General features: G+C 34.6%; 2 protein-coding genes across 17 annotated transcripts in view; one reads left to right on the top strand and one right to left on the bottom strand.

Moving 5' to 3' along the window:
- The window catches only part of PIK3C2G (phosphatidylinositol-4-phosphate 3-kinase catalytic subunit type 2 gamma), a 518,046-nt gene that overhangs the window by 167,363 nt on the left and 326,971 nt on the right, over window positions 1–23,712 (top strand). For 10 of the 14 annotated variants that reach the window (XR_014803777.1, XR_014803778.1, XR_014803776.1 and 7 more), the window contains 2 exons: window positions 14,093–14,851; window positions 19,213–19,295. Coding sequence is in view for 9 of the 14 variants with exons in the window: in XM_084956629.1 (XP_084812755.1) it covers window positions 14,174–14,851; window positions 19,213–19,295 (761 nt within the window). In the remaining 5 variants the exon portion in view is untranslated. Of the gene's footprint in view, window positions 1–14,092; window positions 14,852–19,199; window positions 19,296–23,712 lie in introns of all 14 variants that reach the window. The other 4 variants (XR_014803780.1, XM_084956632.1, XM_084956631.1 and 1 more) reach the window with 2 other exon arrangements.
- The window catches only part of RERGL (RERG like), a 260,323-nt gene that overhangs the window by 136,690 nt on the left and 99,921 nt on the right, over window positions 1–23,712 (bottom strand). The window lies entirely within an intron of this gene.

Here is a 23,712-nt window from a genome sequence, read left to right as displayed (position 1 = left end):
TCTCTGAATTCTGAACTTCATCAATCTTGCTTTTGCAGTCTGGTGACAATAGGAAGGTAAGCATTTCTCTAGGTAATTCTGATCAATATATGGCTCTTCTTTGCCATAAGTGGTCCCTCTTTGCACTTTTTTATGGCACTTTCTTTTCTCATTTTCAGATGCAGCAGACCAAATGCTTAACCACTGCAGACCTGGATATTTTGCATAAATGCAAATTTTAGTCTTAGAAAGCATGTAGAAAGGGGGATGGTAAAGGTACCTGGCTGCAGATACCCTTTTTTGAGTGGTAGGGAGAGCTGATCAGGCCCTAGATCTCTGAATTAGGCAGCAGCAAGGAAATTGGTCATCTCCTTAACATTGCTTTAAGACTGGCAGACTTATTCTCTTTCATATAATAAAGCTAGTCATATCCTTCAGATAATAAAAAAGCACCAGCCAGGTTTCCCCCCACCCCTTCTATTTTAGATTGATCTGTTTTGTCTTATGTATGGTGAAAATTTGGGTAATCAAACAAATGGTTGTCAGTCTTTGCTGCTGTTAATGTTATATCGTGAATAGGTTTTCTTTCTTCGTTTTTAAAATTATTTATTTTTAATTTTTATTTTTTTGAATTTTCTAGGGTCGCACCCGTGGCATGTGGAGATTCCCAGGCTAGGGGTCTAATTGGAGCAGTAGCTGCCGGCCAGAGCCAGAGTCACAGCAACACCAGATCCAAGCCACGTCTGCGACGTACACCACAGCTCACGGCAACGCTGGATCCTTAACCCACTGAGCGAGGCCAGGGATTAAACCTGCAACCTCAAGGTTCCTAGTTGGATTCGTTAACCACTGAGCCACAGCAGTAACTCCTGGTTAATTTTTAAAGTCACACACTACCAGCCAGATGCTATTCTAAAGAAAGTCAATTGGACTGATTTTAAAAATCTCAATTTATTTTATTACTGTAATTATTCTAAGATTAGGGAACTGAACTCATTTACTAATCTCGCACTGTCAACCAGCTTTTATTTTTGTAATTTATAAGTTTTTCCAGGTTGTTTTTCCTGTTTTCTGATTTTGTCATACTGTCTATTTTTTCATTCAAGCTTTATATGTACTCATTTAAATTCTTACACTATTTTGAGCTTTAGATCAATTTTATTGTTCTAGCTCCTATGCAGTGAATCATATGATGTACACCTTTCAGATATGTTTTATTTTATCAAAGTGTAGTTGATTTACAATATTGTATTGTTTTCAGATGTACAGCAAAGTGATTCAGTTATATATATATATATATATATACACACACATATATATATATTCTTTTTCAAATTCTCTTCTATTATATAAGTCATTACAAGATCTTGAATATAGTTCCTTGTGCTGTACAGTAGGTCCTTGTTGTTTATCTAGTTTATCCATCTTATATATACTAGCAAGAATCTGTTAATCCAAAACTCTTAATTTACACCCCCCCACATTTCCCCTCTGTTAACCAAAAATCTGTTTTCTACGTCTGTGAGTCTGTTTTTGTTTTGTAAATAAGTTCCTTTGTATCATTTTTTAAGATTTCACATATAAGTGATATTATATGGTATTTGTCTTTCTCTGATTTACTTCACATGACAATTTCTAGGTCCATCCAGGTTGTTGCAGATGGCATTATTTCATTCTTTTTATGGCTGAATAATATTCCATTGTATATATACAATATTTTGTCCACTCATCTGTTGATGGACAACAAGATTGCTTCCACATCTTAGCTATTGTAAATAGTGCTGCAGTGCACACTGGGGTGCATGTATCTTTTCAAGTTAGAGTTTTTGTCTTTTCTAGACATATGTCTGGGAGTGATTGGTGGATCATACGGTAACTCCATTTTTAGTTTTTTAAGGAACCTCCATACTGTCCTCCATAGTGCCTGCACCACAGATACATGTTTTAAATGATAAAAATAAAATACGGAAGTTCCAGTCATGGTGCAAAGGAAACGAATTCAACAAGGAACCATGATGTTGCAGGTTCAATCCTGGCTTCGTTCAGTGGGTTAAAGTTCCGGTGTTGCCGTGAGCTGAGGCATAGGTTGCAGATGGCTAGGATCTGGCGTTGCTGTGGCTGCGGCGTAGGCCGGCAGCTATAGCTCTGATTATACCCCCTAGCCTGGGAACCTCCATATGCCACAGGTGTGGCCCTAAAACACAAAAAAATAAAAAATGAATAAATAAATAAATAAAAATAAAATATGGTTATTTAAACCATATATATGTATGGGCATATATATACCTGAGAGGAATGCCTCATGGTGTATCCCATTGTATGAGCTGGCAGAATAAACATGCTTTTAGATGCATTAAAATTACCAATACATTCATTTTATTATTGGTTTCTCCTACACTTGGCTTATAAAAATTTCTGGGATCTTTCTCTACCTCATATTAAAATCAAATTCATCATATCTAACTTGTCAAAGATTCAGTTAAAACTTAGCTTTCTTGTAAACTTACATCTTGTGCTAATGCTTACTTACTAAATATCATTAAGTAGAAATTTCTTCATATCTGTGATATTCTGAATACTTAATTCACCTATAAGTTTAAATTTATTTAGTGAAAAACACAGACACATTTCTAGCTGCTAGAACAGTGATGGACACCATATGGCATGCATGCTTCCCTCCCTTCTCCTGTATCCAACAGACAGCAGTAAGGGAGATCCTCGCTCCTGGGGTCTTGCTCAGCCACACAATTCTCAAACCATTTTTCTGGAAAGCCACTTCCAGGTAATGAGATTTCATTTATGGGATAAAACTACTGACCATCACAGTTTCAGATTCATATTACAGTTCCCCCAAAGAAGAAATTTGTTACTGATTTGTTTCTACTATTTACTTTCATTCTCAGTCAAATATTACCAAGAGGATAGCCTTTTGCATGTATGGAAAATTTTGTAAATTATGTTAGTATACAACAGTGAAGCTTAAGCTAGATGAAAGTAAATTTGACAACAATATATGCCATTTTATATTTATTTGTTTATTTATTTATTTTGGCCACACCCATGGCCAAGGATCAAACCCATGCCATAGCAGTGACAATGCTAGATCCTTAACCCACTGAGCCACCAGGGAACTCCATATTTTCATATGTATCTTAAAACACCTAGGGATTTTCCTGGTGGCCAAGCAGTTATGGATCTGGCATTGTCACCCCTGTGGCGTGGATTTGATCCTTGGCCTGGGAACTTCTGCATGCTATGGGAACAACCAAAAAACAAACGCAACAGAACTTTTGTTTAGTCCCCCAAACAAACTAACAAACAAATGAAAACTTTATTCAGGTTAACAAAGGCAAGATAGAAAAAAAAAATGGAGGAAATAGTAGAATAGCAATTTGTTTTAGTTTCATAGACTTATGTTTAGCTCCTAAAACAGAACCAAGGACTATTATTTTTTTCCCAGAAAATATTTAAGGGATAAGTCCCTGGGTCAGATAAAGCTTAAAGTATCCCAAATGATTCTGAACCGGGATTCTATGAAGTTTGGCCTAATTATACAACTATTTATATTTTTATCTAATTTGGACAATTTAAAATGATAGAGAACAATTTATTATTGGTACTTTGTAATAAAAATATATAATAATGTCTCACATCTAAAAAGGTAGCTTTTATATGTCTAAGGTTGTTTATAAGAAGCATACGAATATTTGCTGTTATTAAAAATTAAAGATATTTAAATTAAACATAATTTTAAGAACTAGAGCGGAATTAACTGTTTTGTACTCCATATCCCTCAAAGTAAGGGAACTGACATAAATCCCAATTTGTAAATTATAGTGGGAGGTGTTTTTTTGGTTGAGATTTAATCTATGCAAGATAGTGATTTCTTTAGCCCTCTTCACCTCCTTTACCGAAAGGGAACCCTGGCTCTCCAAGGAACCTGCTCCTCTGCACCTCTCCTGTGGAAGATGTTCATTCTTCTGTGCCCCACGTGCCAAGGAAGGCCAACCAGGATCCCATTAACATCTTCCTCTCCTACCAATGCCCCTCCTACTTCCCGCTGTTCTCTGACCTTGTTCCTCCACATCCATTAGGGACTTCTGTCCCTAGTTACACTGCATCTTCACTTCCCATTCTAACTTCAGGTCTCCTGGAGAAATTCAACTTCTCCAGCATTTCATCCTTTTAGTTATAAAATACCCATGTTCTTTTTCTGATCTTGGGGCAACACAATAAGGGGTTATATTTCCCAGCTTTTCTTGTAGTTATATATTCAGGCCAATGTATGTGATATGTGCAGCTTCATAATCAGGTCCTTAGAAGGAAGCCACTTGCCTTTCACTTCTTTCCCTCTTATCAGGACCAGAAGTGGACAAAGTGAGGTGATAGTATCTTATAGTTCTTCTTCTTCTATTTCAGGTTATTTTGTACTTTTTCTTTTTAGATCCATTCACTAAATAGTGGTTTTCTCCAACACTGGGATTCCATTCTCAGATTCATTATGTCTCTTCTTAATCTCCAATCCCTCCTTAAACAAGGGTCATGGGTTCAGTTACAAGATTTATCTCCTGAATTGAAATATCACATGTGTAAGTACTAACTGAGCATCTTCACTTAGATTCTGTACAAATCCTGAAGTTATATAATGGCCAAAAAATCAACTGATTTATTCCCTTCTTAAAATTGATATTAAATTTATATTACCAACTACATAAGCCAAATTTATAGCTTAATGTACTGTTGTAAGTAGAACAACCTTCTAACTACCCTCCATAAATCTTTCCTTCCCATTACAAAGCCGTCCATGACCCTCTTACAATACCTTTCCTCTCCCTAAGAACACAACTCTTCTGATATCACTTCTGACTTTTCTGTAGTTTCATCATCCAAGTGTGTATCCCTAAACTGTATGGCTTTGTTTTACCTTCTTTTTTTTGGAGGGTGTAGGAGTAGGCTTTCATAGTCTTTTCCAATTGATGTTATTTCATCCTCTTTTTTCCTTCCAACTTATTTGTTGAAGAAACTAGCTTATTTTTTTTCAATATCAATTCCATCCTTCATTCAGTTTAACATGCTCCTCTACCCTGTGTTTCTTGTGCATGGTGATTGGATCTAGAGGCTTCAGCAGATAAAGGTTAGATTTTTTTGGCAAGATTTCTTCATGGTAGTTTTGAATTCTTTATCAGAAAGCACAAAATGTTGGCTGCTTCTCTTTTCATGATGTTAGCAGCCAACAACATTTGATGTCTAGATTTTATGATTTGTGACTTGCTGTAAAATATTGAAACCCAATTTTATCATTCTTTCTTCATGTACTTTTTTCAATACTTCTACAAAGAGAAATTTTGCCTCATCTATTACTTAGTTACCCAGTGATCATTTAATATAAAAAAGACAAAACATATTTTATTGTGTATTTTATTAACCCTGTGTTATACCAAGGCAATTAATTAGTTGTATGTGCATTGTTATAAATTCATGCATTTAACATGGTGATATGTTTTCATCCACTTCAGTTTATTACACTTTTTGGCCATTGTGAGCCTTTTCAAGGTGCTCTCAACTCCTATTGGTGCATCCTTGTACTCTCTGATAGCTTTGTTACTAATCGGAATTATAGGATCTCCTATGCTCATCTTACATTAGCTGCCCCTTTCCCCAAATCAGGTGGTCCTCCAAGTAGTCAGCTCTCTTTAAGTAGGAAGTGGTATTTCAGTATAACAATCTGGATTATAGGGATGCTCACTACAGGCATTATATCTAGGTGTTTCCAAGGAAGAAAGCTATAAAGAGACTGATGTAGATTTTTTAAAAAAATCTTATGAGTTCATTATTATACCTTGGTTATAATTTTGTAATACTGAGAATACTTGTTCTCAAAGGCATTGGGGATGCCAGAATTACTCATTTGTTTTACCTAGAACTACATACAAAATAATCTAAGGGATAACAATTCTCACACAATCACCCAGATGATTAATAATAACGTTTTCCAAAAATGTGCATGTGTTCTCTTCATTTTCCCTAGCTTTCATTAAAGTTGAACTACATTTTCAGTGCAGAGAGACATATTAAACTGCCTCCCATATCCCTCATCTATCTGAATTCTTCAAGAAGAGATGTATATATTTAATGCTCGCCAACATGTTGATGCAATGTTATTTTGATTATCTGAAACTTTCTCCCAAATAGATGATGAATAAACAGTCCATAAAAATCAGTAAAACAGTATTCCCCAAGTTCTTGTGTGGCCATGACATTTTGAGAAATTTTAATATGGAAGTCAGTTTAAGTGAATACATGTTTTCGGGTCACATTTTCTTTCCTTGAATATCTTAAACATATAACTCAATTTTCTTTTGGCACAAAGTGTTGCTGCCCAAAAATCTGATGACAGTTCTCTTTCCCATTAGGTTATAAGACGGTTAGCCTTTTTCACTACTAGGACTCAGCAACTAGTACAAGAATCTTTTCATGTCTTCACCTTTCTACCACCTTCTTCATCTTTTTCTGTATTTCTTTATCCCTTTTTTACTATTCTTATTTTTCTTCCTTCTTATTTTTCTCCTTGACTTTGCAAAAATCATAGTCTTTGTGGAAAACAAAGAACCTCCTTTTTGTTTTCCCAAACATGTCTGGAAAACAGTTACTCTTCCTTCTCTTAGGAATTTTCTCTTTCTGAAATCTTACCCAACTCTCTCCTTGATAAATTGCAATTGTCTTTTTCTAATGCTATTGCTTAAAGGTTTAATGTAAAGGATTTTTCTGAAAACCAAATAAATTATTGAAAATAATTCTTTACCTTACCCATTCATTACTAATATAACACTCTAAAACAGAGATTTAAATAAGGGATGAGGACCTGTATATTGGCTGCAGTAGACAAAAAACAGCTGCCACTACTGCTTCCATCACATAAAATTCTCATAGTCCTGATTTTTCAGAATAGATTCATCTGACAATAGATAGATATTTGCTTCTCACCAAACATCACTAGGCTGTCTTTATATAGTCCCCACAAAGTGGCATATTTTAAAGGCTATCAGGTTTGGGTCCGAGGACTTTCTCCCTTCAGGGCTGGTATCATACTCCCTGACCGTCTGTGTGCCCCCCACACTCCCAAGATAGCCTTCATTCCCACCAGATCATTTCCCCCAAGGTTGTTAAGTCAATTGACTGACTTAACAACTGACTTTCCATTGTATTCTTTTCCAGTTTTTAAAAAAAAAAAATTGTTGGAATATAGTTGACCTACAATGTTTTATTAGTTTCAGGTGTACAGAAAAGTAAATTAGTTATACATACTCATATACCCATTTTCCCCATATAGGTTATTGCAGAATATTGAGTAGATTTCCCTGTGCTATACAGTAGGTCCTTTTTGATTATCTTTTTTTTTCATTTTTTTAGTTTTATTGAAGTATAGTTGATTTACAATGTTGTGATAATTTCTGCTCCAATGTCTTATTAAGTCTCAGGACATCCTCAGAGGGACTGAATGAATCACTGTCTCAACCGCTTCATCATGTTTGGAGCTGAAAATTTAGCAATATTTAGGAACCAAAGTATTCTTGAAATCAAGTCTCAATGACCTGCAAAAAACTACCTCTGACATACTGCACACTCTAAATGAGAACATACCCAATATATAAACATTAAATATGTCCTTTATGAATTTTACTTCTGCTTTTCCTAAGGCAAAATAAGTTTAACAATGTGCTATATGAAATTCCTCCAAACAAAATGAAGACTGTGTCTATGAAATTCATTCTCATATAATACCATATTATAAATTTATGTCTATGAACTACTTGAGGGCAAGAGTTGTGCTTTATCATTTTTATATTCACAACACTTTGCACAGTACTTGACACAATATATTTTAAAATAGATGCTGAATAAATAAATGTGCAAGGGAGTAAATAGATGTATGAATAAATGAATTGATTTATGCAAATCAATATCTTGCAAAAATAAGTATAAGTGACAGCTTCAAATTTTTCACATATAAAGACCTTTAGGCAGCCTAATAGGAAGTGTATCTTATCATCTGTAGTCAGACATTGAGCCACTGGTCCTGTACTGGAAGTGAGCCTTCTATAGGATTACACACAATTAAGAACATGTCAATTGTTCACATAAAAAGGTACCTGATAGAGACTATTTGGAAATTAATGTTTTCCCAAGCATCTCTTATTTGCACTTGTGAAGATAATCAGAGATCATGAGAATAATAATGTTTATCTTATCACTCAATTCCAAATTAGAAATGGAAAAAGTAAGTTAATGTAATTTTATACATAATATGCAAACTTTTACATTTGGAATTGATAAGCAATGGGGTCCTACTGTACAGCACAGGGAACTATGTCCAATCTCTTGGGTTAGAATGTGATTTATGGATGATGGTATGAAAAAAAAGAATGTACATATATGTATGACTGGGTCACTATGCTATAAAATGGAAACTTAAGGAACATTGTAAATAAACTATACTTTAATAAAAAATACATAATATGGTTAAATTATATATACATATGGTTAAACTATATACACATATAGTTAAAACATACATTTAGTTGTGGTTTCCCCTGTGCTGATTCAGCAAATTGAGCTGAGAAAGATCATATTCACGTCTGGCTAAAATATGAGTGTCTCTGTGTGTCTGCATGATATAAACCGTTGGCTCACAAGATGATGAGAGATGCTAATTTCAGACCATGCGTTCAACTCAGTCTTCTCTGGACCCAGGTTAGTTGCTATGGCTATATGCACCCACCCTCCACCCTAGAGAATTCCAGATATTTCAGCCTGATTAGATTTTGATGTGCCTTATGATGGCACAATCTTTATCCCCCATGACATGAATACATATATTTTCAAAAACTTTTTAATAAAATTTCAACACTTGCAATTTATCTGAAATAAAGATCATGTTTCTTCAATCTCATAATCTATTCCTTTCACCCTCTTCTCATATTGCCCTGCAGATATATTTATTCAGGAATGAAGCCAGGACCTCTTAGATCAAGAACAGACATTTTCAGAAAGGTTCTCCGTTCTTTTGTAAAATAAACATTTCTGTTCCTGATCTGTTCACTGGGGCTATTTGGGTGATTATTTGCAACTCAGTATATCTAGAAAGTGGAAGCAGCTGGGAAGGGCTGCCCTGTCTCTAATAGGTACCCACATTTTTGTGTCTGTACTTTCTCTTTGAGGACAATTGAGCAGTTAATCTTCAATAAAAACAGATCTCTTGAAGTTTGAACTGAATAGAAAGTTATAAACAATTGCAGAATACAAAGTTGTCATTACTCATACCTCTTAAACTTCCCCGTTTGAATTTAGTTGGACTTACCAGCAAAGAATGGAGGACAATTTTTGTGTGGTCTGCTATCCTTCTTATAGTCCCTGATTTTCCAATTCATTTAGGAAGCAGCTTCCGGTTTTCATGTTGTTTTGATTTTTTTATTGCCACCGTAACAAGTGATGACAAACTTAGTGACTTAAAAACTCAGTGACTTAAAACAACACATATTATTATTCTGTAATCCTGTAGGTCAGAAATATAACACGAGTCCTCGCTAAAAGTAAGGTGCTGTAAGGGCTGTGTTCCTTTCTGGAGGCTTCTAGGGAGAAATCCATTCCCTTGCTCTTTCCAGCTTTTAGAGGCTGCTCACATTCCTTGGCTTATGGACCCCTTTCTCCACATTCAAAACTAGTAAAAGCAGGTTGAGTCCTTGAATATCACTCTGACCTTCTTTTCTACCTCTCCTTCTATTTTCAAGTATCTTTGTGATTATACTGAGCCTACTCAAATAATCTCCCTGTTTTAGGTCAGATGACTAGGAAACTAATTCATTTGCAACCTTAATTCCTCCTTGTGATGTAACCTAAAATATTCATAGGTTCCAGGATATGGGACTATGGAGGGAGGGAAGGCATTATTCTGTCTACTACACAGATTTTTTTCTATAGTTCTTCAGAGTCATATTAATCAGGAATCAACAGCCATGCCCTCTCAATTACAACATAATTGCTGCTAGCCTGTATGTACAGTTCTTCCTTAAACTCAAGGTATATAATTTTTAGTTATTTTATACATTACTTCATAATACAGAGTGCAAGCACTTACCAGCTGAGACTAAATAATATTTTTGTTTCTTTATAAACTAAGAAATAGACTAATCTCTAGATTTTGATAGTAAAGAGTAGATATAAAGTTACTAGAAACCCCTTAAAATCACCAAATTTAATACTGAAAAAAAATGTATCTGGAAGAGGTTTTTGTTTTTATTACATTTTCAATATGAGTAAGTATTTCTCATTCTCTTTTATCTCATGATAATGAGATTTTTCAGACAGGCCTCTCTAACCTATTTCAAGATTCAGTGCTGTGAGAAATGCATGAGTAAATATCATTATTAATAAAAATTTGAAAGTTTTCAATTCTTTTCAGTAAAGATAGAGTTGAGTTAAGCTGCTGTGTTGCAGTGCCTAAATTCAGGCGTGCTCTAGTCATATTAATATGGCATTATCACCTATATACATTTTTAGAAAATGATATTTGATAGGTAACTGTCAGAATTATCCTTTGAAATGTTATTGTCTTTAACACATACACATGCATAATCATTAAGGGAGTTAATAAATACATAAAAGTGACAAATACCTATCAATTTAATTTCCTTATAACTCAATTACAATTTTACTAATTTATTAATTTTTTTTCAACAAATACAAATAAGCAACTATTCTGAGCGAAGTAAAGTACTGGGTACTGAGTTGTAAGTGTAACATGTAAGTTGTGAGTCATAAGAATAACACAGACTAAAAAACTAATGGGAAGAGAAATCTTACCTATGTCACATCTATACACATCATCCTAAGGCAGTAGGGAACCACTGAAAGGCTATATCCACGGGATATACATGGTTAGTCTCATAAATATAACACTACAATATAAAAAATACATTTTAGGACACAAGAATGAATTGCAGAATATGTAGAAGCAGTTTCAGAGACACTACAATATTGCAGGGGAGAAGGAGAAAAATTTAGACTGGGATTGTGGCAGTGGTAGACAGAGAAAGGAAGAAAGATTTCCTATAAAAACTGGTGGTTATTGAATGTAGAAAGGTGAGGGAAGATTTAAAGATAAAACCCTGCTTTCTGGTCTAAGCAATTGAGTGAATGTCTGAGCCATTTTCTGACACAGAGGACACTGGAATAAGAACAGGTTCTTAGATGAATTATGATTTAGGTTTTGGACTTTCTCTTAGAAGTCAAAAAGAGTTCCAAGTAGAGACACTGAGCAAATAATAATAAGAATGGTCAGGGTTGGCGTCTTTGGCATACAGATGGTAATTTATTTTTACTTATCTATTTATTTATTATGTATTCTCAATGAATTTGTTACATTTATAGTTATACAATGATCATCACAATCCATTTTTATAGGATTTCCCCCCACCCCCCAAACAGTCTCCTTTGCAGACCATAAGTTTTTCAAAGTCTGTGGGTCAGTATCTGTTCTGCAAAGAAGTTCATTCTGTCCTTTTTTCATATTCCACATGTCAGCAAAAGCATTTGATGTTCATGTCTCATGGTTTGGCTGACTTCACTTAGCATGATAATTTCTAGGTCCATCCATGTTGCAAAAAATGCCAGTATTTCATTCCTTTTAATGGCTGAGTAATATCCCATCGTGTATATGTACCATATCTTCTCGATCCACTCCTCTGTTGATGGACATTTAGGTTATTTCCATGTCTTGGCTATTGAAAATAGTGCTGCAATGAACATTGGAGTACATGTGTCTTTGCAAGTTATGGTTTTCTCTGGGTAGATGCCCAGGAGTGGGATTTCTGGATCAAATGGCAGTTCTATTTTAAGTTTTCTGAGGAATTTCCATACTGTTTTCCACAGTGGTTGCACCAATTTACATTCCCACTAACAGTGTAATAGAGTTCCTTTTTCTTCACACCTTCTCCAGCACTTACTGCGTGTAGCCTTTTTGATGATGGCCATTCTGGTTCATATAAGGAGGTGCGTCATAGTGGTTCTGATTGGCATTTCTCTAATAATGAGTGATGTTGAACACCTTTTCATGCATTTTTTGGCCATCCATATGTCTTCTTTAGAGAATTGTCTGTTTAGATCTTCTGCCCATTTTTCAATGGGGTTGTTTGTTTTTTTGGTATGGAGCTGCAGAAGGCATAAATTTTGGAGATTAATCCCCTGTCAGTCGATTCATTTGCAAAGATATTCTCCCACTCTGTGAGTATCTTTTCCTTTTATTTAGGGTTTCCTTCATGTGCAGAAACTTTTAAGTTTCATTAGGTCCCATTAGAACTCCCATTTGATCCAGCAATCCCACTATCCTGTTCCACTGATCTATATTTCTGTCCTTGTGCCAGTACCATATGGTTTTGATGATTGCTGCTTTGTAGTATAGTCTGAAGTCCAGGACCCTGATTGCTCCAGCTCCATTTTTCTTTTTCAGGATGTCTTTGGCTATTCTAGGTCTTTTGTGCTTCCAAACAAACTTTAAAATATTTTGAGTTCTGTGAAAAATGTCCTTGGTAATTTGATAGGGATTGCATTGAATCTGTAGATTGCCTTAGGTAGCATAGTCATTTTGATAATACTAACTCTTCCAATCTATGAGCATGGTATGTCTTTCTATCTTTTTGTGTCATCTTTGATTTTTTTCATCAGTGTCTTATAGTTTTCAAAGTACAGGTCTTTTGTCTCTTTTTAGGTAGGTTTACTCCTAGGTATTTTATTTTTTTGGATGCAATGGTAAACGGGATTGCTTCTCTCATTTCTCTTTCTGATCTTTCATTGTTAGTATATAGAAATGTAGTTGATTTCTGTGTATTAATGTTGTATCCTGTGACTTTTCCAAATTCATGGATGAGCTCTTAATAGTTTTCTGGCAGAGTCTTTAGGGTTCTCTAGGTATAGGATCATGTCATCTGCAAATAGTGATAGTTTTACTTCTTCCTTTCCAATTTGGATTCCTTTTATCTCCTTTACTTCTCTGATTGCTATGGCTAGGACTTCCAAAACTATGTTGAAGAGTAGTGGTGAGAGCAGGCATCCTTGTCTAGTTCCTAATCTCAGTGGGAATTCTTTCAGCTTTTCACCATTGAGAATGATGTTAACTGTGGGTTTGTCATATATTGCCTTTATTATGTAGAGGTAGGTTCCCTCTATGCCCACTTTCTGAAGGGTTTTTATCAGAAATGGGTGTTGGATACAGATGGTAATTTAAACCACAAGAGGTACAAAATAACTTACACAAAAAGAATAACTGAGAAGAGTGCTGACAAGGGTCAGGTAGAAAATGAGTAATAGGCAAAGGAATCTTTGAGGAAGAGCGAACAAAGAACTCAAGAGTACAGTGACAGAAAGCGCCAATGAAGGACAAAACAAAACATTTTAAAATAAGAAATATAGTGAAATAGATTCAAATTTTGCAGAGAGATAAACTAAAATACAGACTGATGATATCAGTTGAATTTGCTCATTGGTGAACTTAATGAAAGTTGTTTAGGAGAAGTAATGAAAGAAGTTTACAATTATTTAAAGAGTTTTGGGGAGGAGATGAAAGGCTGTAGCCAATCTATAAGATGATTGGTTATGCAGGGGAGAAAAAAGTTAAAACTATGTCTAGGGATGGAGTAACTGCTTATCATGAAGATATTGTTAAAATGATAAAAAGACTTCAGTGTACTAGCATACCTACAGATGACTAAATACAAGAGGAGATGACGTTACTATTGGCCAGTGGATTTTAAGTAGGAAAGGGGTCCAAAGGGGAATATTGTGTTTGGATTGAGTCATGAAACTCCTATCATAATTGAAGTAGACATTTTTTTATCACAGGAGTTTCATGAATTTATCTGAGGTCAGAACTCTGCCCCCTCCATCTTGGACTTTAATATTGTGAACCCTGATGGAGTTTTATATCATTCATGAATTGTTTCATTTGCTAAGGAGAAACTTTAAAACAATTGTTTATATTTATTCAATTATTTCTTTCTTGCAAGCTATTTTATTTCTAATTAATCAAAGAATTTTTTATTTCCTTTTGCGCTTTTTCTAGGAAAATTCCTATCATCTTTTATAACATCATCTAGGAGATCTTTGGCACAGAGTAAATACTCTCAGTTACATAAAATAAAGAATGGCATATTGTTGGAAAACAGATCGCGATTCCAGTGAATCACATGAAAAACAGCAGGAGCACCACGAATCTCACTCTGTAAATCAACCCCTTTTTCCTAGCCAAGTCAGTCTGGGATTTGATCATATAGTGGATGAAATCAGCAATAAAGTCCCACTCTATCAGAGAGAAATTGAAAAAAACACCATTTTTGTGCCCAGCGCATCAAGCTGGGACTCAAGAAGGCACTCATTAGATGAAACACACCAAATATCCTTGAATGAATTCATTTCTAGAAGTTCAGAGCTCTCCTGTCACCAAGGGAGTAAAACACCAGTAATTGGCTTTAGCCATTCTGTGCTACCAGATTCTCAACGCAAGAAAAAAGAAAGCTCTTGGGGAAACCCCACAGAAAATTACCATGGTGCTGATGATTCCAGATTCGATATTTTAGCTCCACCATCAAGTGGTCTGGATAAAACTAATTCACGGAGCGAACTGGAAAATGAAAATCATAACTACCATATAGGATTTGAAAGTAGTATTCCTCTTATATATCCAACCTCCTCAAATGACTCGATGCCAAAAGAAGAAAATAAAAGGAGGAGAAATATGAACATTGTGGAACCTTCTCTGATGATCTTTAAAGGTTCTCTTCTACCCAGGACGTGGGAAAGTACATGTCCAAAGAACATAGAGGTACGTGTCATATATGGCAACCTAGAAATATGAGTCTGAAAGAATCATTCAATGATGTGCTGGGTTAGTTTGGTAATGAGAGTAACTAATCTTAAATAGGGAAATATATTAATAACTTGTGAAAAAAACACTTATTCACAAACTCTGCATTCCCGATTTTTTTCTAAAGAGAAAATTTTTATAATACCCTTTTTAACTTTCTGATTTCATCAAAACTAAATAAAATGTTATAGTATTTACATTTAATTAGATAAAAATATAGTTGGATATTTAGTATTTTCTATTCTTATTGTGTTATTATGCACGTACAGAAACACACATACATTTAATTACATTTATATTTTGTTACACTACCATGAATTAAAACTTTATATCATCACTAGTAGGAAAAATGTCCCTTTACTCAGAGGCCCCTAAATTATACTGTTGGCAGACAACTTCTATTGGGATCATTCCAAGAGTAGGAAATTTAGTAATCATTGTGCAGTTCATCCTAATGGTTTTATTAGTAGTTTTCCAATCACTTTAGTAACCACAGAAGATCTTATATAATATTTAAACATTTATTTGCTTACACTGTCTAGACACAAGTAAAACCAGAAGTAAATAGTAAAAAGAAGAAACATTATTTCAGCTGTAATATACAAGGTTAGACCAAAGGATTCTCCTCTTATTCAACAACTATCATATTTCAGGAATAGCCCATTGCTTAAACTAACTTGCATGCCAATAATGACAACACAGTAAAATAAAAGAGAGGCTGAGTTCATAGGAGAAGAAACAATTAATTGTGTCTGAGGCATTTGCAGAAAAGGTAATACCTCAACTGATCTAAATTAAAAGTCAGTGAATTTTAGGAACCTCTACTTCTGATCATTACAATATAACAAGTACTAAAATTTCTCTTACCACTGAAAACTACTAAGAAGTCAAACAAAATATATGAAGCAATTGCTTGCAGGCAGCGAACAAAAGCCAGTAAAGGACATCCTTGAGAGAAGGGAAACCCCAATGTGTCATTATGATTATTCTGGTTTCTGCCTGAGGGCTCTTTCCTGCTTCAGGCAGGCTAGTGGAGCCCAATTTGAACAGCAGTATCACTAAGCTGAGGAGGCAGAGCCTGCAGACCCAGCTGCCAAGAAGGCTGTAATTTGTGGAGCAGACAGCAGAAGGAGCTAACAATGGGTGGGAGTTAGAAGTCAACATGAGATTTACTGGAGATTGTGGGACAGGAGATTATGTTTGCCACACACGAGTACAAGTTCTGCAGTGCAGAATTTCTCACCAGATAGAGAGGACACAGAGCTGAGCACTTTGGGCATTCAACTGAGATTACACAAAGCTATCTCTTAAGAGAAAAAAAAAGCATGCTCTAAAGTAAATGCTATATCCACCAAATTAGATGAGATCTAACAAAAAAATAAATAAAATCAAGGCTGACAAGACCAAAGGAGATTATCGCCTGCCAGAGAAAAATTATGCACTTTGTAGAAAAGACAATTTATAGTGTGTCATCTGCCATATCTAATATTTAGTAATAAATGCATAGAGGTGTAAAGAACAGAGAATTCTGAACCATAATCAATATCCCAGTGAATAGAGATTCTGAGATAGAAAGGATGTTAGAGTTAGCACATAGAGGCTTTAAGGAGGTTATTAAAAGGAGGTTCAAGTAGATGAAGTAAAGATGAACAAAGTAAGTGGACCAATGAGGAAATTAGAAACTGTGAAAAAACAAAGACTAATGGAAAATTTAGTAATAAAAATATAATAACTGCTTCACTTGGTGTGCTTAAAAACGGATAGGAGATAACAATGGGAAAAACAGTACTTCAAAGAAAAAGGATAGAAATTACCCAAACTGAAGAAGAGAAAATAAAAGAATTGCATAAAAATGGGCAGAGACTCAGAAACTTATGAGATAAAGTGCCTAATTTATGAATAATTTTGGAATGCTAGCAGATGAGGAAAAATGAAGAGAAAAATTCATGTAAGGAAATAATGAACTGAAATTTTCTCAAATTTGGTAGAAAACATCAAATTACAGACCTAAGAAACATAATAAATCCCAAACAGAATCAATGCAAAGATAACCACATGTAAACAAATTATACTCAAACCTCTGAAAACCAAAGTTGAAGAGAAAATCATAAAAGGCAGCAGAGAGGGAAAAAAATTCATGCAGTGGCATAACATCTGAATCAAAGCATTATCTCATCAGAAACAATGGAAGCCATATGACAGTGGAATGGCATTTTTAAAGTTCTATAAAAAAAAAAATATATATATATATATACTTCTATAGTCATTGAATATATATGTACTTGAAGCATGCATTCATGCTTCAAAATTTTCAGGGAAATTTTAAAGATATTACCATAGAAACAAATGTTGAGAGAAATTAGTCAGCTAACATGCACACAAGAAATACCAAAGTAAGTGCTTTGGATGCAAAAAAAAAAAAAAAAAAAAAAAAAAGATAACAGATGGAAACTAGAAAAGAACAAAGAGTGGCACAAATGGTAAATATGAAAAGCCACTTTTATCTCAATTTTTTGAAATACAACTGACTTTAATTTAAAGTAAAAGCAGTTTATTGTAAGCATTATTGTATATGTAAATTAAAAAGATAACAATGGCATAAAGATGCAGGGGGTAAATGTTATTTACTATTATAAATTCTTTTTTTTTTTTTTTAGGGCTGTACCGCAGCATATGGAGGTTCCCAGGCTAGGGGTCACATTGGAGCTATAGCCACCAGCCTACGCCAGAGCCACAGCAGTTCCAGATCTGAGCCACATCTCCAACCTACACCACAGCTCATGGCAACGCTGGATCCTTAACCCACTGAGCGAGGCCAGGGATCAATCCCAAAACCTCACCATTCCTAGCTGGATTCGTTAACCACTAAGCCACAATGGGAACTCCACTATTATAAATTCTTACATTTTAGTTGCAGTGGTACAGTATTAACTCTAAGTAAACTGTGAAATATCTAGGATGTATATTGTTTTTTTTTTCATTTATAATGATTTTTATTTTTTCCATTAAAGGATGTCTCTTGTAATTTCTAAGCTAGTATAGTAATACAAAGAAGAAAAACTAAAAATCCAACAAAGGAATTAAATGAGACAAGAAAAAAATCAAATTGAAAAATTCAGGGAAAGAGAAATACAATAAACAAATAGAAATACGAACATGGCAATCTTAAATCCAACAAATATACTATATATGTCCATAAATATACTAAATATATTACAAATGAAATTGACAAACTTGATTTTAAAAAGAATGAAAAATGCTACCTACAAATTTAAGAAACAAAGGGTGAAAGTTAAAAAAAAAGAAAGAAAAGAAAATTAATATTCAACCAGCAAAAGAAAGCTATGTGTGGTTATTGATATAAGAAAAAGTACAGCTCAAGGCAAGGTATTATTAGAGAAAAGTAAAGGATCATTTCATAATAATAAAGGGTCAATTAGGAAGACACAATAAATTTAAGTGTACGTGTACTTTATAATAGCTTCAAAATACATAAAGCAAAATTATTTCTTTTAAAGTTAATCATACACCCACCCTCTGACTGAGCCATTTATGGATTTATTCACAAGAAATGAAACACATGTCAAAAGATCCTGCTGTGTAGCACTGGGAGCTGGAACTATGTCTAGTCACTTATGATGGAGCATGATAATGTGAGAAAAAAGAATGTATACATGTATGTGTAACTGGGTCACCATGCTGTACAGTAGGAAAAAAATGTACTGGGGAAATAACAATGGATTACAATAAAAAGAAAAAATGCAAAAGAAAGACACTTGTATATGAAAATTAATAGTTCTTTTTACAACACCCCAAAAATACAAATGCCACAAATGCCCATCAACAAGATGGATAAACAAGTTATGGAATATTCATGTAATAGAACACTACTAAATAAGCAATACAAAATGATGAACTACTGATATGTGTGACAACATAAACTTTAAAATATTTATCATTTAAGGGAAAGAAGCCAGACACAAAAGGGAACATACACTTAATCTAGGGTGATAGAAATCTTAGCAGCAGTTACTGAAGAGATTACAGATTGAAAGAAGGAGATACCAGGGAAATTCTAAAGAGATAGAAATGTGCTATATTTTGATTGGATATTGAAATTCATAGTTGTATAGAGTCCTCAACATTCAAACTACATATCTAAGATTTATGCATTTTTCTATATGTACTACCTCATTAAAATGTTTAAAATGAAAATTAAAAATAAAAAAGAATGGCTTTTTAAAACAAAAAAGTTGTAGAATTGTATTAATCTTTTTTTCTATACAAAACTATATTAATTAAACAGTTTTTATTTTAAGCCGACAGGTTGTACCATTCAGCTGGTTGAAGTACCTCAAGGCAGTAATATGAGTCTGGCTTCCTTTTGCGACAAAGTAAAAAAGTGAGTGCTGCTGTTTCACTAAACTTTGAAATTTCTATATCTGCATAAATTTGTCTATTTTAACATCCCTTAACTGATTTATCCCACATATAAAATATTAAAGCTCCATAATCTTTAAACATAGTTAAAAATATAAATTTATGACCAAGAGTTAAAAATATAAATTTATGACAAATTAGTTCATTACTATGGTATGGTTTTTGCTGTTTATCATCAAATTTTTCCCCTGAAAGTTTGGCTAAAGATGAATGTTTTATAATTTCAGGCTTGCTTTTGCTGTTTGTGGATAGCTTAGTTTGCAATGAATTAATTTCTCATTTCTTGGCACATAAGTAACTGGTTCCTTTGGCTCTGTCTCAAATTGGCGTAGATTTACCCTGCTTACCTGGGATATATTATTCAGAATGATGAGAATGGCTTCTGCTTAATAACTCAATCTTATCTTGAATGGGCTGCCAGAATATCAACCAAATGCATGAATGTCCACTGGAAAACAAATTTGATCACTAGAGGATATTTGAAAAAAAAAAAATCAAAGATCCCTTTTGCTAATTAAAAAAAATAAATTATAAGAGTAGATGCCTTTTTTTAAAGGCCAGTTTCTCTTTATCAACTAAAACTGATATAATGCCATCTCTTCTATTGCTAAGGTTTCTGAATGTTTGGAAAAATTAATGCATTTACATTTTGCTTATCTTTATTTTTATCCTTTTTTGGCTGTTTTAAATATAATAAATAAATATATATATATATATGTAAACTTTAGCTTATTTATCAACTATAGCAGCTGCCTACTAAATGATCATTTGGGATTAAAAGTTTGAATCATTTATTTAATCATTAACTTAAAGGCTATGTGAATGCCTAGTAACTAGTATATGCATGAGAGATAATCAAATGTAGAAGCAAGCAAACAGAAAAGCAAAGTCCTGCCTTAAAAAGTCTTGTCAGCATACTGGAAGAATTGAAAAGCACACATACAAAAATGCAAAACAAAGCATTTCCAGTCCATGAACATATTTAATCTTTAATTAATTTCTTGCTCTAGTTCACAAAAGAACATTCTAAATGGCACTTTAGACTCCTTAAATTAGGATTTTTAAAGATATCAATATTGATTCTTTCAGGAATGAGCTACCCACTGTAACAACCTGAAAAGCATTGCCAGGAACTTGACAGTTGTAATCTAAGATGTAGTAATTTCTACCCTCTGAGTATGAGAAATATAGCTCTTTTAATATCACAAGGCACCACATGGTACAGTGCTATTGAAAAACACTTATTATTAGTCCCTTCTATCACTTTTTTTTCAACAGAATATTTTTTGATGAAATCTTGTGGATGCAATAATGTCATGAAAATATTTTTTGTGATGGTTTGTAGCTCATGGTACATTTTTAAAATTCTTAAATGAAAATTTTCTCAATGCTTTCTTCTAAAGGAACAATGAGAGGGAGGTCCCTGGTGGTCTAATGGTTAGGACTTGGTGCTTTCACCTGTTGTGGCCCTGGTTCCATCTCAGGTCTGAGAACTGAGACCCAACATTAAGCCACTGCATGCCACAGCCAAATAAATAAATATAAAGTAACATGAGAGCTAAAAGGACAAACAAATAATATTTTACTTAAACGCTGTAAGAAGAAGAGTGCCTATTGTGGCTCAGTGGGTTAAGAATCCAACATAGTGTCAGTGAGGATGAAGGTTCAATCCCTGGCTCAGTGATGAGTTAAGGATCTGGCATTGCCTCAAGCTGTAATTCACAGATGCAACTCAGATCCAGCATTGCTGTGGCTGTGCCATAGGTTGGTAGCTGAAGCTCTGATTTGGACCCTTAGCTTGGGAACCTCCATATACCCCAGATGTGGCCATAAAAAGGAAAAAAATAAATAAAAATTAAAAAGTTGTAAAAAGATAGAGGTTATATTTACACATTTCTTTTTTGTTTTCAATAATTTTTACTGACAAATCTTATATAAAAATAATTAAATTATATACTCATAATTATTTTGTACACAACACACTATTCACTCAACACATTTTTTCTGAATACCTATGTGCTAGGTACTATTCAAAGCTCTTAATTCCAATGAAGACCCACCTAAATGTGAAAACCAAGTTTTTCTTTTCTTTTTTTCCCACTGTACAGCAAGGGGATCAAGTTATCCTTACATGTATACATTACATTTTTTTTCCCCACCCTTTCTTCTGTTGCAACATGAGTATCTAGACATAGTTCTCAATGCTACTCAGCAGGATCTCCTTGTAAATCTATTCTAAGTTGTGTCAGATAACCCCAAGCTCCCGATCCCTCCCACTCCCTCCCTCTCCCATTGGGCAGCCACAAGTCTATTTTCCAAGTCCATGATTTTCTTTTCTGTGGAGATGTTCATTTGTGCTGGATATTAGATTCCAGTTATAAGTGATGTCATATGGTATTTGTCTTTGTCTTTCTGGCTCATTTCACTCAGTATGAGATTCTCTAGTTCCATCCATGTTGCTGCAAATGGCATTATGTCGTTCTTTTTTTATGGCTGAGTAGTATTCCATTGTGTATATATATCACATCTTCCTAATCTAATCATCTGTCGATGGACATTTGGGTTGTTTCCATGTCCTGACTATTGTGAATAGTGCTGCAATGAACATGTGGGTGCATGTGTCTCTTTTACGTAGAGCTTTGTCCAGATATATGCCCAAGAGTGGGACTGCGGGGTCATATGGAAGTTCTATGTATAGATTTCTAAGGTATCTCCAAACTGTTCTCCATAGTGGCTGTACCAGTTTACATTCCCACCAACAGTGCAGGAGGGTTCCCTTTTCTCCACAGCCCCTCCAGCACTTGTTCTTTGTGGATTTATTAATGATGGCCATTCTGACTGGTGTGAGGTGGTATCTCATGGTAGTTTTGATTTGCATTTCTCTTATGATCAGCAATGTTGAGCATTTTTTCATGTGTTTGCTGGCCATCTGTATATCTTCCTTGGAGAACAGTCTATTCAGGTCTTTTGCCCATTTTTCCATTGATTGATTGGCTTTTTTGCTGTTGGGTTGTATTAGTTGCTTATATATTCTAGAGATTAAGCCCTTGTCAGTTGCATCAGTTGAAACTATTTTCTCCCATTCTGTAAGTTGTCTTTTTGTTTTCTTTTGGGTTTTCTTTGCTGTGCAAAAGTTTTTCAGTTTGATTAGGTCCCATGGGTTTATTTTTGCTCTAATTTCTATTGCTTTGGGAGACTGACCTGAAAAAATATTCATGATGGTGGTGTCAGTGAGTGTTTTGCCTATGTTTTCTTCTAGGAGTTTGATGGGGTCCTGTCGTATATGTAAGTCTTTCAGCCATTTGGAGTTTATTTTTGTGCATGGTGTGAGGGTGTGTTCTAATTTCATTGCTTTGCATGCAGCTGTTCAGGTTTCCCAGCAATGCTTGCTGAATAGACTTTCTTAAGAGGGTCTCCAAAATTTCTGTATCGTCATGATAGAATGGATTTACATATCCAGTTTCATTTGTGTTTTTTCCAGTATTTAAATAACCATGCCTAAATATGTTATTAGAATTCTTACTAATACTTTTTTTTTTTTTAGCACACCTGCAGCATGCAGATGTTCCCAGGCCAGGGATTGAACCTGTGTCACAGCAGTGACAATGCCAGATCCTTAATCTGCTAAGCCACAAGGGAACTCCCTTATTAACACTCTTAAAGAGGCTCTCTAATTTGTCAGATTTGGTTTCTTGTGATATACTAAACCACATCTTTCAAGAAATGTGCCCTGTTTTTATGAAAAATATACTAAAATGTCATAGCATGTGAGAAAAGTTTTTGGCCCACAGTAGATGCCCAGTGACAGTTTAGGCTAGAATGAGAAATGACTTTTCATTTTAAATTTAATTCCCCCAAATGATAGAAGGTTTAATCATGTATGCAATGAGTAGTATCTGTCATATGGTTGAATGCTAGATCATCAAGCTCCTCAAGGTAGAAATGGAGTTCAAACCCTTTGCTGAAGGGTATAACAAGGAAGTGTAGCCCACAGCATCATCCCAAACAGTGGTTCTCAAACTGCAGTTCTGGAGCAGCAACTGCTCTGAGAAAAAAGTTGTGGGGAGATCCTCCACATGTCTAATGAATTAAAAATTATGGGGACAGGATCCAGAAAACAGATGATTCCAATGCATGCCAAGTCCATTAGATGAATATTCACTTTCACATCTGTCAGGCCCATCAAGGAGGGACTGTTCTGGTAGAATTTAAGGGCAAAGAAGTAGAACTACCTCAGTGGGCTTAGCACCACTTTATGCTGCACAAATAGTAGAATGAATGCCCAGGGTATGATTATATATGATTCACTACATAGAATGCATAAGTTTCCATTCAGGAGGAGCACTACAAAACTTAGAGGGCTGCAAAATTAACAAAAG

The sequence above is a fragment of the Sus scrofa genome, chromosome 5 (genome assembly GCF_054392235.1).
Source record: "Sus scrofa isolate SSC_HxYL_T2T_F1_AM1 chromosome 5, Sscrofa_HxYL_maternal_Yorkshire_Landrace_v2.0, whole genome shotgun sequence".
In the NCBI taxonomy this organism is placed as follows: domain Eukaryota; kingdom Metazoa; phylum Chordata; class Mammalia; order Artiodactyla; family Suidae; genus Sus; species Sus scrofa.
Note: the sequence above shows the minus strand (reverse complement) of the source record. Positions and strands in the feature narration are given on the sequence as shown.